The following is a 14,180-nucleotide window of genomic DNA, read 5'->3' as shown; positions in this document are numbered from 1 at the left end:
AAAAAAAATAATTTTAACTACTGACAATCTAGTAAAACACCATCACCTGTTTTTGTAACCAAATGTTATTATTTTTTTTTTGACTTAGTGGGGCACAGAGAGAGAGAGAGAGAACGCCCAAATGGGGAAGGGAGTCATAGGGAGAGACAGAGAAACTCGTAAGCAGGCTCCAAGCTCAGGGTGAAGCCTGATGTGGGTCTCGGTCTCATGACCTGTCTCATGATGTGGAGTTTGGGATCATGACCTGAGTGGAAATTAAGAGTCAGGATGCTCAACCAACAAAGCCACCCAAGTGCCCCTGTAACTGAAATCTTATTGGAACCAGACACACTCTCCCCTACATGCTGATTGATGGCTACTTTTCGGTCATAACAGCAGAGTGGAGCTGCTACAACAGAGACTGTGGCCTACAAAGCCGAAAATGTTTCAATACTCTTCCAGAATAGTTTGCCAAACTTACTCTCTTACAAAAACATAAAGTTGTTAATGTTTATAAATTATATATGATCAGATAAACATACAAATGTATCTACTGGTCAAAAGGAGGAAATATAGGAAATTACCTTATGGTAAACATTTCTGTTCTCACATTACAAGCACTACATCAACTACGATTTTAAATATTCACATAGGTGAATGACATTGCTATTCTCGTGATTATGAAACTGAACATGCTATTTTCAGTGACAACGAGATATTTCATGGAAGAGTTTGACAAGCAGTATCCTAGTAGGAGCCAGAAAGCCTGGGTCTGAATTCCCAATTCTGCTCGTTATGAGCTCTATGACCTTGAGCACACTCCCTAATACTTCCATGTCTCAGTCTTTGCATCTGTAAAATGAAGGTAATGACAGCACCTACTGGGGCACCTGAGTGGTTCAGTCGGTTCAGTGTGTTGCTTTTGATTTCTGCTCAGGACATGATCTCAGGGTCACGTGATTAAGCCCCACATCGGGCTCTATGTGGACAGCAAGGAGCCTGCTTGGAATTCTGTCTCTCTCTCTCTCTCTCTCCGTCTCTCTCCCTCTTTCTCACTCTCCCCACCTTCCCTTCCCCACAATCTGTCTCTCTCTCTCTCTCTCTCTCTCTCAAAATAAGGAACCTTAAGAAAATTATCTCAAAATAAATAATAATAGTATCTACCTAACTGGGATCTTGGTAATATAAATTTAGGAAATAATACATGAACAACTTACAAGGGTACGTGTCACATAGTCAGCTCTAAGTGTATGCATTTAGCATGATTACTGTTGCTGTATTTTGTGTTCCAATACAATGAGATAATTTAGGCAGGTGGCATGCCAATACAAGTAGCCCCGTATGCAAACTATACTGAAGTTATTCTTCATATCACCACAAGTGGCAGCAAATGGGAGGATGAGGCCCAGAATCTCTCCTCAGTACTTCACACAACTTTCGCCAATGCCACTAGCAAACAGTACTTTTTTTCCTTCTTATAATACTTTCAACTAGCATCCTCTCTATACCCTCAGTGGACAATGCTCACAGAGTAAAGTACAAATAGCACCGCCTAGACTGAGTAGTAGATGCTTTACATGACCATCAGAGGCAAAGGAAAGCCACTGATATGGAAATAATGGAGTCTTGCTAAACCAAATTTCCTCAATCATTTCATGCCCATACTGTTTATGTTAGGCTGCTTTAGCAGGTACTCTGATGAGGAGATTAAGGCTTTGTGGTAACAGCATATCAGAAAAGCTGGCCCCAGAGCTTTGCATTTGGTAAAGTGCTACACATCTGTAAATCCCAGCACCGGCTGCATAAGGAAGAAAGATTTCAATTCCTCCTTTTCTATTAACCATTTGCTTAACTTTTGAAGCTTTGTCCATCTATCACGCTGCTTCTCCCCTTGCAGTGGACTCGAACATTCTTTAATGAATCATCTCATCCACAGATTCAAGTTTTCTTCACTTATTCCTTTTTTTACACTAAAATCTAACTTCCACTAAGAAAATTTGAGGGTCATAAACGACCTTTTTTAAGAAAAAATCATTAAAGTCTTTATCCTGCTTCACTTCTCAGCAGCAGCTGAGAAAAATGATCATACCCTCCCTCTGCGCTTCTAACCCCACCTTATTTCTGAAGGACGGCAACCCCTGACATTAAATCCTTGCCCCTTGCTATCTGTGTTTTGAATTGCTCTTCAGGCTTCAAAACCAGATTCTCGAATTCACATTTCCAGCTTTGCCCCTGTACCTAGGCCATGTGTCCTTTTTGCTCTTCCATCTAGGTGCTCATAGACAACATCCTCAACCGCGCACTCGAAAATCATTACTTGACATGGAGTGCCTTTGTAGACAGCTAATCATGTACATTTTATTTGGACTCTTTTCGGTGTTACAGTGTGTCTTTCTTATGGAGTCTTACGGGGCACATTTACCATTAGGATGCTGACCAGCATACTTTGTCTCGCTTTTCTTTATAACATGACATTTATCACAAGGGCTGGATGATCACGGGTTTGCCTTTGTTTCCTTTTGAGTAATTTCTTCGTCCATAGAGATGTCAACATATGGAAGTCTTCTGAAGTTCCTTTCAGACCCATACTTGACTATATTGTTAGGAAGGTTAAGTTGGCTAGAGCTACCTCTTCTTCCCAATCCAGATTCTTCACCTCAAAATTGTGTGCATCAAATATCTTCACCCAGGTAGCCCCTGGTTTGGGGATTCAGGAGATAAGGACCTTCTAGAGAAGTCAGACCTATGCACTGAGTTGGTCGAATGCAATCTTCAGTTTTTGATTCACAGAAAAGATTTAAAGTGGCAGGTAATTTCATGCCATAACCCTAATTCCTTTCTATAGACATGTACAGAAAATCCCTCGTTATTCTTTAATAAGCTTCATCAGTTTCGGATATCCTTGCAAATTTTAGTTTTTGAGACCTTAATGATCTCTTTAGGACACAGTAGCAGGACAATGCCTAGCACTCTCATTCATAGAAGACTGATCAATAGAGTGTCATATTACTCACATGAAAAGTTCCCTATTACAATGTGACTCATTAATAAGACGTATAGAAAAGAAAGTAGTTTCAATGTCCCTTCAGTCATAAAAAGGACCAGTCAACACAATGTTCTAGTTCCCCTGACGGGTATAGCTGCCTAATGAAACTTGCATGTATATTATATAGCTTTTGTGACTGACACAAACGAGTTGGTCAGTGTATCTACCTCATTGCTCCCACTTAGGATTTACAATGAGAATCCTACAAAGGAGGGTGAGAGTGGGATGACATTCACTGTTCCACTTGGAAAACAGTTGTGGTTTCACTACATAAATTAGAATCTTGAACGGCACATTAGTCTTTTCTGAGATGGAATTGTGAAATCTCTGAAAGGCTGATTAAGTCAAATGTATGGGAAAAAAAATGAGTTTCTGAACTTTCAATGGTAGGAGCACTATGTTACTAGGTAAGGCCCTGACAGAGCAGCCATTTCTCCTTTTTCACTGGCATTTCTTTTCCTTTACAAAATCCAACAAAGAAAAAAGGCTATTCTTTGGAAAGGACGTTTGCATAATGACCTGCTAGTCATTGTTGATGAAGAGAATAAGTTGCAAATTTGTAATTATAAATTACAACGTATCATCATTAAAAGAACTCTTTCTGAAACTCTCACTAAAGGGTTGGGTTTACAACAGAAAGTCAGAATGCCAGATGAAATGATCACTCAAAGACTGGGGACGGTTGAAACACGCTGAAAAATATTAGCAGGGACTCACACATCTGTATGCCAATGTTCACAGCACCTTTATATACAAGAGCCAAAAGGAGGACTAAACCAAATGCTCACTGTGGTATATACAAAATGTTGCTCTTCTTAGATTCTCACAATATTTTTATTTAAATCTCACTACAATCATCATTACTTTATGAATTCAATCAACTTCATCTATATAGAAGAATTACATCACTAGTAGCAAGCAGAAACAATATCAACCAAATATTTTGATCGGTGAAATTTTCCATATGATCCAAAACATTCTTATGTACTACTACTAGTGACATAAGGATTCCTTTTCAGGACAATCATTAAGAGATCGACTTACCAAACTTGCCTTTAGCAAGTTGCTCTGAAGATCTTGAATTTGGGCCGCTTGATGTTTGATGGTTGCTTCTTGTGTGGCATTTTTAAACTTTAGCCTAAAATGCAGATTTTAAGATAATTATTCTCACACATAATTTTAAAACTGTATCGTGTAATTTCTAAACAAGTGAGGGTAGTACAGAAATTCTTAAAATTGTATCAAGAGGATGATTTGGCAATTGTGCCAATTTTCTCGTTGTGTTTTGTGGTAATGGTGCAAAATTGAGAGATAAAATGCCAAAATTTTGCATTTCAAAATAGCTCAAAGCTGGAATTTGTATCCAGCTTAACAATGATATACTCGCATAACTAATACATTTCTCATAGTACACTCCTTATCTGCTTTATAAATAAACAAGTTATTTTCTGTGAGGTTTAAATTATACTTTAGCATATGATCTTTAATCTTCTCAGCGTATCTTACGGCCTCTGCATGTCGTTCCTGTGCTTCTTGTAACTAAAATAAAGAAAAAATAATACTTTTAAATACTGTCAATCTAGTTGAACACCATCACCTGTTTCTGTAACTAAATGTTTTTGTTTTTGTTTTTGTTATTTTATACTTGAAAGAGAGACAGAGAGGGAGAGAGCACACACAAGTGGGAAGGGAGTCAGAGGGAAAGACAGAGAAAAAGGTAAGCAGGCTGCAAGCTCAGGGTGAAGCCTGATGTGGGGCTCGGTCTCATGACGGGTCTCATGATGTGGGGTTTGGGATCATGACCTGAGTGGAAATTCAGAGTCAGGACGCTCAACCAACTAAGCCGCCTAAGCACCCCTGTAACTAAAATCTTATTGGACCCAGCCACACTCACACTACATGCTGAATGATGGCTACTTTTAGGTCATAACAAAAGAGCTCAGCTTCTACAACAGAGACTATGGCCTACAAAGCCGAAAACATTTCAATACTGGTACAGAATAGTTTACCAATCTCACTCTCCTACAAAAACATAACGTTGTTAATGGTTTTAAATTATATATGATGAGATAAAAATACAAATGTGTCTACTGGTCAAATGGAGGAAATATAGGGAATTACCTTATGGTAAACATTTCTGTTTTCATATTCCAAGCACCATATCAAGTATGATTTTCAATATTCACATAGGTGAATGACATTGCTGTTCTCGTGATTATGAAACTGAACATGCTGTTTTCAGTGACAACGAGATATTTCACGGAAGAGTTTGACAAGCAGTATCCTAGTAGGAGCCAGAAAGCCTGGGTCTGAATTCCCAATTCTGCTGGTTATGAGCTGTATGACCTTAAGCACAGTACCTAAAACTTCCGTGTCTCAGTCTCTAAATCTGTAAAATGAAAGTCATAACAGCACCTACTGGGGTACCTGAGTGGCTCAGTCGGGTCAGCGTCTGGCTCTTGATTTCTGCTCAGGACATGATCTCAGGGTCACGTGATTGAGCCCCACATCGAGCTCTGCGTGGATAGTGAGGAGCCTGCTTGGCATTCTCTCTCTCTCTGCCCCCCCCCTCTCTCTCCCTACCTGCTCTTCCCACAATCTCTCTCTGTCTCTCTCTCTGTCTCTCTCTCTCTCTCTCAAAATAAAGAATCTTATAAAAGTGACCTGAAAAATAAATAATAATAGGATCTACCTCACTGGGATCTTGGGAATAAAAAATTAGGAAATAATACGTGAACAACTTACAAGGGTACGTGGCACATAGTCAGCTCTAAGTGTATGCATTTAGCATGATTACTGTTGCTGTATTTTGCGTTCCAATACAATGAGATAGTTAAGGCAGGTGGCATGCCAATACAAGTGGTCCCCTATACAAATTATACTGAAGTCATTCTTCATACCACCGCAAGTGGCAGCAAATGGGGAGCATGAGGCCCAGAATCTCTCCTCAGTACTTCACACAACTTTCGCCAATGCCACTAGCAAAACAGTACTTTTTTTTCCCACTTATAATACTTTTAACTAACTCCCTGTCTATACTACTCAGTGGATAATACTCACGGACTACGGTACAAATAGCACCTCTTACATTGAGTAATAGATGCTTTACATGACCATCAGAGGCATGGGAAAGCCACTGACATGGAAATGATGGGAGTCTTGCTAAACCAAATTTCCTCAATCATTTCATGCCCACACTGTTTACATTAGGCTGCTTTAGCAGGTACTCTGATGAGGAGATCAAGGCTTTGTGGTAACAACATATCAGAAAAGCTGGCCCCAGAGCTTTGCCGTTGGTAAAGTGCTACACATCTGTAAATCCCAGCACCGGCTGCATAAGGAAGAAAGATTTCAATTTCTCCTTTTCTATTAACCATTTGCTTAACTTTTGAAGCTTTGTCCATCTATCACGCTGCTTCTCCTCTTGCAGTGGACTCGAACATTCTTTAATGTATCGTCTCATCCACAGATTCAAGGTTTCTTCACTTATTTCCTTCTTTTACACTAAAATCTAAGTTTCACTCCTATCATTCCACTAAGATATTTTGAGGGTCATCAAGAACCTCTTTTTTTTTTTTAATTTTATTAAGGTCTCTATCCTGCTTCACTTTTCAGCAGTAGCTGAGAAAAATGACGACGCCCTCCCTCTGCTCTTTTAACCACACCTTATTTCTGAAGGACGGCAATCCCTGACATTAAGTCCTTGCCCCTTGCTATCTGTGTTTTGAATTGCTCTTCAGGCTTCAAAACCAGATTCTCGATTTTCACATTTCCAGCTTTGGCCCCTTTACCTAGGCCATGTGTCCTTTTCGCTCTTCCATCTAGGTGCTCATAGACAACATCCTCAACCGCGCACTCAAAAATCATTACTTGACATGGAGTACCTTTGTAGACAGCTAATCGTGTACATTTTATTTGGACTCTTTTCAGTGTTACTTTGAGTGTGTTTTTCTTATTGAGTCTTAGGGAGCACCCTTACCCTTAGGATGCTGACCAGCATAATTTGTCTCGCTTTTCTTTATAACATGACATTTATCACAAGGGCTGGATGATCACGGGTTTGCCTTTGTTTCCTTTTGAGTAATTTCTTCGTCCATAGAGATGTCAACATATGGAAGTCTTCTGAAGTTCCTTTCAGACCCATACTTGACTATATTGTTAGGAAGGTTAAGTTGGCTAGAGCTACCTCTTCTTCCCAATCCAGATTCTTCACCTCAAAATTGTGTGCATCAAATATCTTCACCCAGGTAGCCCCTGGTTTGGGGATTCAGGAGATAAGGACCTTCTAGAGAAGTCAGCGCTATGGACTCAGTTGGCTGAAAGCTATCTAAGTTTTTGTTTCACAGGGAACACTTTAAAGTGGCAGATAATTTCATGCCATAACCTTAATTCCTTTCTATAGGGATCTACAGAAAATCCCTCGTTATTCTTTAATAAGCTTCATCAGTTTCGGATATCCTTACAGATTTTAGTTTTTGAGACCCTAATGATTTCTTTAGGACACAGCAGGACAATGCCTAGTGCTCTCATTCCTAGAAGACTGATCAACCGAGTAGCCTGTTACTCGCATGAAAAGTTCCCTGTTACTATGTGACTCATTAATAAGAAGTCTAAAAAAGGAAGTAATTTTCAATGTCTCTTCAGCCACAAAAAGGACCAGTCAACAGAATATTCTAGTTCCCCTGATGGGTATAGCTGTCTAATGAAACTTGCATGTATATTATACAACTTTTGTGACTGACAGAAACGAGTTGGTCAGTGTATCTACCTCATTGCTCCTGCTTAGGATTTACAATGAGCATCCTCCAAAGGAGGGTGAGAGTGGGATGACATTCGCTGTTCTGCTTGGAAAACAGTTGGGGTTTCACTACATATGAATAAATGAGAATCCTCAATGGCACATTAGTCTTTTCTGAGATTGAATTGTGAAATCTCTGAAAGGCTGATTAACTCACGTGAATGGAAAAAAAAAATGAGTCTGAACTTGCAATGGTAGGAGCACTATGTTACTAGGTAAGTCTCTGACAGAGAAACCAGTTCTCCTTTTTCACTGGCATTTCTTTTCCATTACAAAATCCAACAAGGAGAAAAGTCCATTCCTTTGAGAAGGACGTTTGCATAATGATCTGCCGGTCATTGTTAATGAAGAGAATAAATTGCAAACTTGTAATTACAAATTACAACAAATCATCATTAAAATAAACCGTTCTCAAACTCTCACTGAAGGGATGAGATTACAAGAGAATGTCAGAATTCAAGATCAAATGATCACTCAAAGATTGGGGACATTGGAAACACGCTGAAAAATAGTAGCAGGGACTCACACATCTGTATGCCAACGTTCACAACAGCATTATTAACAGTAGCCAAAGGTGGACTAAAATGCTCAATGTGGTTTATATAAAATGTTGCTTTTTTTAGATTCTCACAATGTTTTTTTATGAAAATCTCACTCTACACATCATTACTTTATGAATTCAATCAACTTCATCTATATAGAAGAATTACATCACTAGTAGCAAGTAGGAACAATATCAACCAAACCTTTGCAGCAGTGAGATTTTCCATGGGATCCAAAACATTCTTATGTACTACTACTAGTGAAATACAGATTCCTTTTCAGTAGGACAGACATTAAGAGATCGACTTACCAAACTTGACTTTATCACGTTGTTCTCAAGATCTTGAATCTGGGCTGCTTGGTGTTTGATGGTTGCTTCTTGTGTGGCATTTTTAACCTGTAGCCTAAAATGCAGATCTTAAGATAATTATTCTCACCCATAAATTTAAAACAACATCACATACTTTCTGAACAAATGAGGGTATTACAGAAATCCTTAAAATTTTGTCAAGAGGAAGATTTGGGAATTGTGCCATTTTTCTCATCGTGTTTTGTGGATAAGGTGCAAAATTCAGAGATAATACGCCACAATTCTGCATTTAAAAATAGCTCAAAGCTGGAATTTGTATCCAGCTTAACAATGATATACTGGCATAACTAATACACTTCCCATACTACAGTGTTTATCTGCTTTATAAATAAACAAGTTATTTTCTGTGAGGTTTAAATTATACTTTTGCACATGATCTTTCATCTCCTCAGCATATCTTATGGCCTCTCCATGTCGTTCCTGTTCTTCTTGCAACTAAAATAGAGAAAAAATTACTTTAACCACTGAAAATCTAGTAGAAAACCATCATCTGTTTCTTTAACTAAATTTTTTTTTGACTTGAAAGAGAGACAGAGAGAGAGAGAGAGAGAGAGAGAGCATGCAGAAGTGGGGAAGAGAGACAGAGGGAGAGACAGAGAAAATTGTAAGCAGGCTGCTAGCTCAGGGTGAAGCCTGATGTGGGGCTCAGTCTCATGACCGGTCTCATGATGTGGGATTTGGGATCATGACCTGAGTGGAAATTAAGGGTCAGGACCTCAGCCAACTAACCCGCCCAAGCGCCGCTGTAAGTAAAATATTTTTGGAGCCAGCCACCCTCTCCTCTACATGCTGATTGATGGCTACTTTGAGGTCATAACAAAAGAGTTCAGCTTCTACAACAGAGACCATGGCCTACAAAGATGAAATGTTTCAATACTCTTACAGAATAGTTTACCAACCTTACTCTCCTACAAAAACATAACATCGTTAATGTTTTTAAATTATATATGATCACATAAATGTACAAATGTATCTATTGGTCAAATGGAGGATATATAGGAATTTACCTTATGGTAAACATTTCTATTTTCATATTCCAAGCACCACATCAACTATGATTTTACATATTCGCATAGGTGAATTACGTTCCTATTCTCGTGATTATGAAACTGAACACACTGTTTTCAGTGACAAGATATTTCATGGAAGAATTTGAGAAGCAATATCCTAGTAGGGGCCAGAATGCCTGGGTCTGATTTCCCAGTTCTGCTCATTATGAGCTGTATGACCTTGAGCACACTACCTAAAACTTCCATGTCTCAATCTCTGCATCTGTAAAATGAAGGTAATAATAGCACCTACTGGGACACCTGAGTGGCTCAGTCGGTTCAGTGTCTGGCTCTTGATTTCAGCTCACACATGATCACAGGATCATGTAATTGAGCCCCACATCGAGCTCTGCATGGACAGTGAGGAGCCTGCTTGGGATTCTCTCTCTCTCTCCCCCCCCCTCTCTCTCTCTCCCTTTTTCTCTCTCTCCCTACACGCCCTTCCCCAAAATCTCTCTGTCTCTCTGTCTCTCTCTCTAAAAATAAAGGACTTTAAAAAAGTGATCTCAAAATAAATAATAATAGTATCTACCCCACTGGGATGTTGGGAGGATTACATTAGGAAATAATAGATGAGACGACCACCTTGAAGATGGCGGCGTAGGAGGACGCTGGGCTCACCGCGCGTCCTGCTGATCACTTAGATTCCACCTACACCTGCCTAAATAACCCAGAAAACCGCCAGAGGATTAGCAGAACGGAGTCACCAGACCCAAGTGCAGACGAGAGGCCCACGGAAGAGGGTAGGAAGGGCGGCGAGGCGGTGCGCGCTCCACGGACTGGCGGGAGGGAGCCGGGGCGGAGGGGCGACTCGCCTGCCAAGCAGAGCCCCCGAGTCCGGCTTGCAAAAGCGGAGGGGCCTGACGGACTGTGTTCTGACAGCAAGCGCGACTTAGTGTCTGGGAGGTCATAAGTTAATGGCTCTGCTCGGAAAGCGGGAAGGCTGGAGGACAAAGGGAGGGTGAGCTGCGGAGCCCCAGGACGACAGAGCTCAGTTTGGCGGGGAACAAAGGCACTCGCCAGCGCCATCTCCCCCGCCCATCCCCCAGCCAAAATCCCAAAGGGAACCGGCTCTGGCCAGGGAAATTGCTCGCTCCGCGCAAACACCCAACTCTGTGCTTCTGCGGAGCCAAACCTCCGGCAGCGGATCTGACTCCCTCCGGCTGCCACAGGGCCCCTCCTGAAGTGGATCACCTAAGGAAAAGCGAGCTAAGCCTGCCCCCCCTGCCGCCGTGCACCTTGCCTTCCCACCCCAGCTAATACGCCAGATCCCCAGCATCACAAGCCTGGCAGAGTGCAAGTAGCCGAGACGGGCCATGCCACCCCACAGTGAATCCCGCCCCTAGGAGAGGGGAAGAGAAGGCACACACCAGTCTGACTGTGGCCCCAGCGGTGGGCTGGGGGCAGACATCAGGACTGACTGCGGCCCCGCCCACCAACTCCAGTTATACACCACAGCACAGGGGAAGTGCCCTGCAGGTCCTCACCACACCAGGGACTATCCAAAATGACCAGGCGGAAGAATTCCCCTCAGAAGAATCTCCAGGAAATAACAACAGCTAATGAGCTGATCAAAAAGGATTTAAATAATATAACAGAAAGTGAATTTAGAATAATAGTCATAAAATTAATCGCTGGGCTGGAAAACAGCATACAGGACAGCAGAGAATCTCTTGCTACAGAGATCAAGGGACTAAGGAACAGTCACGAGGAGCTGAAAAACGCTTTAAAGGAAATGCAAAACAAAATGCAAACCACCACGGCTCGGATGGAAGAGGCAGAGGAGAGAATAGGTGAACTAGAAGATAAAGTTATGGAAAAAGAGGAAGCTGAGAAAAAGAGAGATAAAAAAATCCAGGAGTATGAGGGGAAAATTAGAGAACTAAGTGATACACTAAAAAGAAATAATATACGCATAATTGGTATCCCAGAGGAGGAAGAGAGAGGGAAAGGTGCTGAAGGGGTACTTGAAGAAATAATAGCTGAGAACTTCCCTGAACTGGGGAAGGAAAAAGGCATTGAAATCCAAGAGGCACAGAGAACTCCCTTCAGACGTAACTTGAATCGATCTTCTGCACGCCATATCATAGTGAAACTGGCAAAATACAAGGATAAAGAGAAAATTCTGAAAGCAGCAAGGGGTAAACGTGCCCTCACATATAAAGGGAGACCTATAAGACTCGTGACTGATCTCTCTTTTGAAACTTGGCAGGCCAGAAAGAATTGGCACGAGATTTTCAGGGTGCTAGACAGAAAAAATATGCAGCCGAGAATCCTTTATCCAGCAAGTCTGTCATTTAGAATAGAAGGAGAGATAAAGGTCTTCCCAAACAAACAAAAACTGAAGGAATTTGTCACCGCTAAACCAGCCCTATAAGAGATCCTAAGGGGGACCCTGTGAGACAAAGTACCAGAGACATCACTACAAGCATAAAACATACAGACATCACAATGACTCTAAACCCGTATCTTTCTATAATAACACTGAATGTAAATGGATTAAATGCGCCAACCAAAAGACATAGGGTATCAGAATGGATAAAAAAACAAGACCCATCTATTTGCTGTCTACAAGAGACTCATTTTAGACCTGAGGACACCTTTAGATTGAGAGTGAGGGGATGGAGAACTATTTATCATGCTACTGGAAGCCAGAAGAAAGCTGGAGTAGCCATACTTATATCAGACAAACTAGACTTTAAATTAAAGGCTGTAACAAGAGATGAAGAAGGACATTATATAATAGTTACAGGGTCTATCCATCAGGAAGAGCTCACAATTATAAATGTCTATGCGCCGAATACCGGAGCCCCCAAATATAGAAAACAATTACTCATAAACAGAAGCAACCTTATTGATAAGAATGTGGTAATTGCAGGGGACTTTAACACCCCACTTACAGAAATGGATAGATCATCTAGACACACGGTCAATAAAGAAACAAGGGCCCTGAATGAGACACTGGATCAGATGGACTTGACAGATATATTTAGAACTCTGCATCCCAAAGCAACAGAATATACTTTCTTCTCGAGTGCACGTGGAACATTCTCCAAGATAGATCATATACTGGGTCACAAAACAGCCCTTCATAAGTTTACAAGAATTGAAATTATACCATGCATACTTTCAGACCACAATGCTATGAAGCTTGAAATCAACCACAGGAAAAAGTCTGGAAAACCTCCAAAAGCATGGAGGTTAAAGAACACCCTACTAACGAATGAGTGGGTCAACCAGGCAATTAGAGAAGAAATCAAAAAATATATGGAAACAAACGAAAATGAAAATACAACAATCCAAATGCTTTGGGACGCAGCGAAGGCAGTCCTGAGAGGAAAATACATTGCAATCCAGGCCTATCTCAAGAAACAAGAAAAATCCCAAATACAAAATCTAACAGCACACCTAAAGGAAATAGAAGCAGAACAGCAAAGGCAGCCTAAACCCAGCAGAAGAAGAGAAATAATAAAGATCAGAGCAGAAATAAACAATATAGAATCTAAAAAAACTGTAGAGCAGATCAACGAAACCAAGAGTTGGTTTTTTGAAAAAATAAACAAAATTGACAAACCTCTAGCCAGGCTTCTCAAAAAGAAAAGGGAGATGACCCAAAGAGATAAAATCATGAATGAAAATGGAATGATTACAACCAATCCCTCAGAGATACAAACACTTATCAGGGAATACTATGAAAAATTATATGCCAACAAATTGGACAACCTGGAAGAAATGGACCAATTCCTGAACACCCACACTCTTCCAAAACTCAATCAGGAGGAAATAGAAAGCTTGAACAGACCCATAACCAGCGAAGAAATTGAATCGGTTATCAAAAATCTCCCAACAAATAAGAGTCCAGGACCAGATGGCTTCCCAGGGGAGTTCTACCAGACGTTTAAAGCAGAGATAATACCTATCCTTCTCAAGCTATTCCAAGAAATAGAAAGGGAAGGAAAACTTCCAGACTCATTCTATGAAGCCAGTATTACTTTGATTCCTAAACCAGACAGAAACCCAGTAAAAAAAGAGAACTACAGGCCAATATCCCTGATGAATATGGATGCCAAAATTCTCAATAAGATACTAGCAAATCGAATTCAACAGCATATAAAAAGAATTATTCACCATGACCAAGTGGGATTCATCCCTGGGATGCAGGGCTGGTTCAACATTCGCAAATCAATCAACGTGATACATCACATTAACAAAAAAAAAGAGAAGAACCATATGATCCTGTCAATCGATGCAGAAAAGGCCTTTGACAAAATCCAGCACCCTTTCTTAATAAAAACCCTTGAGAAAGTCGGGATAGAAGGAACATACTTAAAGATCATAAAAGCCATTTATGAAAAGCCCACAGCTAACATCATCCTCAACGGGGAAAAACTGAGA

The 14,180-nt window shown here is 40.6% G+C and overlaps 1 protein-coding gene across 1 annotated transcript in view; it reads right to left on the bottom strand.

Annotated features, from left to right (window-relative positions):
* LOC124507937 (ankyrin repeat domain-containing protein 26-like) overlaps positions 1-14,180 on the bottom strand; it is a 337,690-nt gene that overhangs the window by 175,339 nt on the left and 148,171 nt on the right. Inside the window, exons 14-15 of the mRNA XM_047074396.1 lie at positions 9,101-9,171; positions 8,677-8,770 (exon numbers count right to left, since the gene is read on the bottom strand). Coding sequence (XP_046930352.1) covers positions 8,677-8,770; positions 9,101-9,171 — 165 coding nt within the window. The remainder of the gene's footprint in view (positions 1-8,676; positions 8,771-9,100; positions 9,172-14,180) is intronic.

Source organism: Lynx rufus, unplaced genomic scaffold (genome assembly GCF_022079265.1).
Source record: "Lynx rufus isolate CCGP_SWC_20201006 ecotype Redwood Valley unplaced genomic scaffold, mLynRuf1.p SCAF_12, whole genome shotgun sequence".
Lineage (NCBI taxonomy): Eukaryota > Metazoa > Chordata > Mammalia > Carnivora > Felidae > Lynx > Lynx rufus.
Note: the sequence above shows the minus strand (reverse complement) of the source record. Positions and strands in the feature narration are given on the sequence as shown.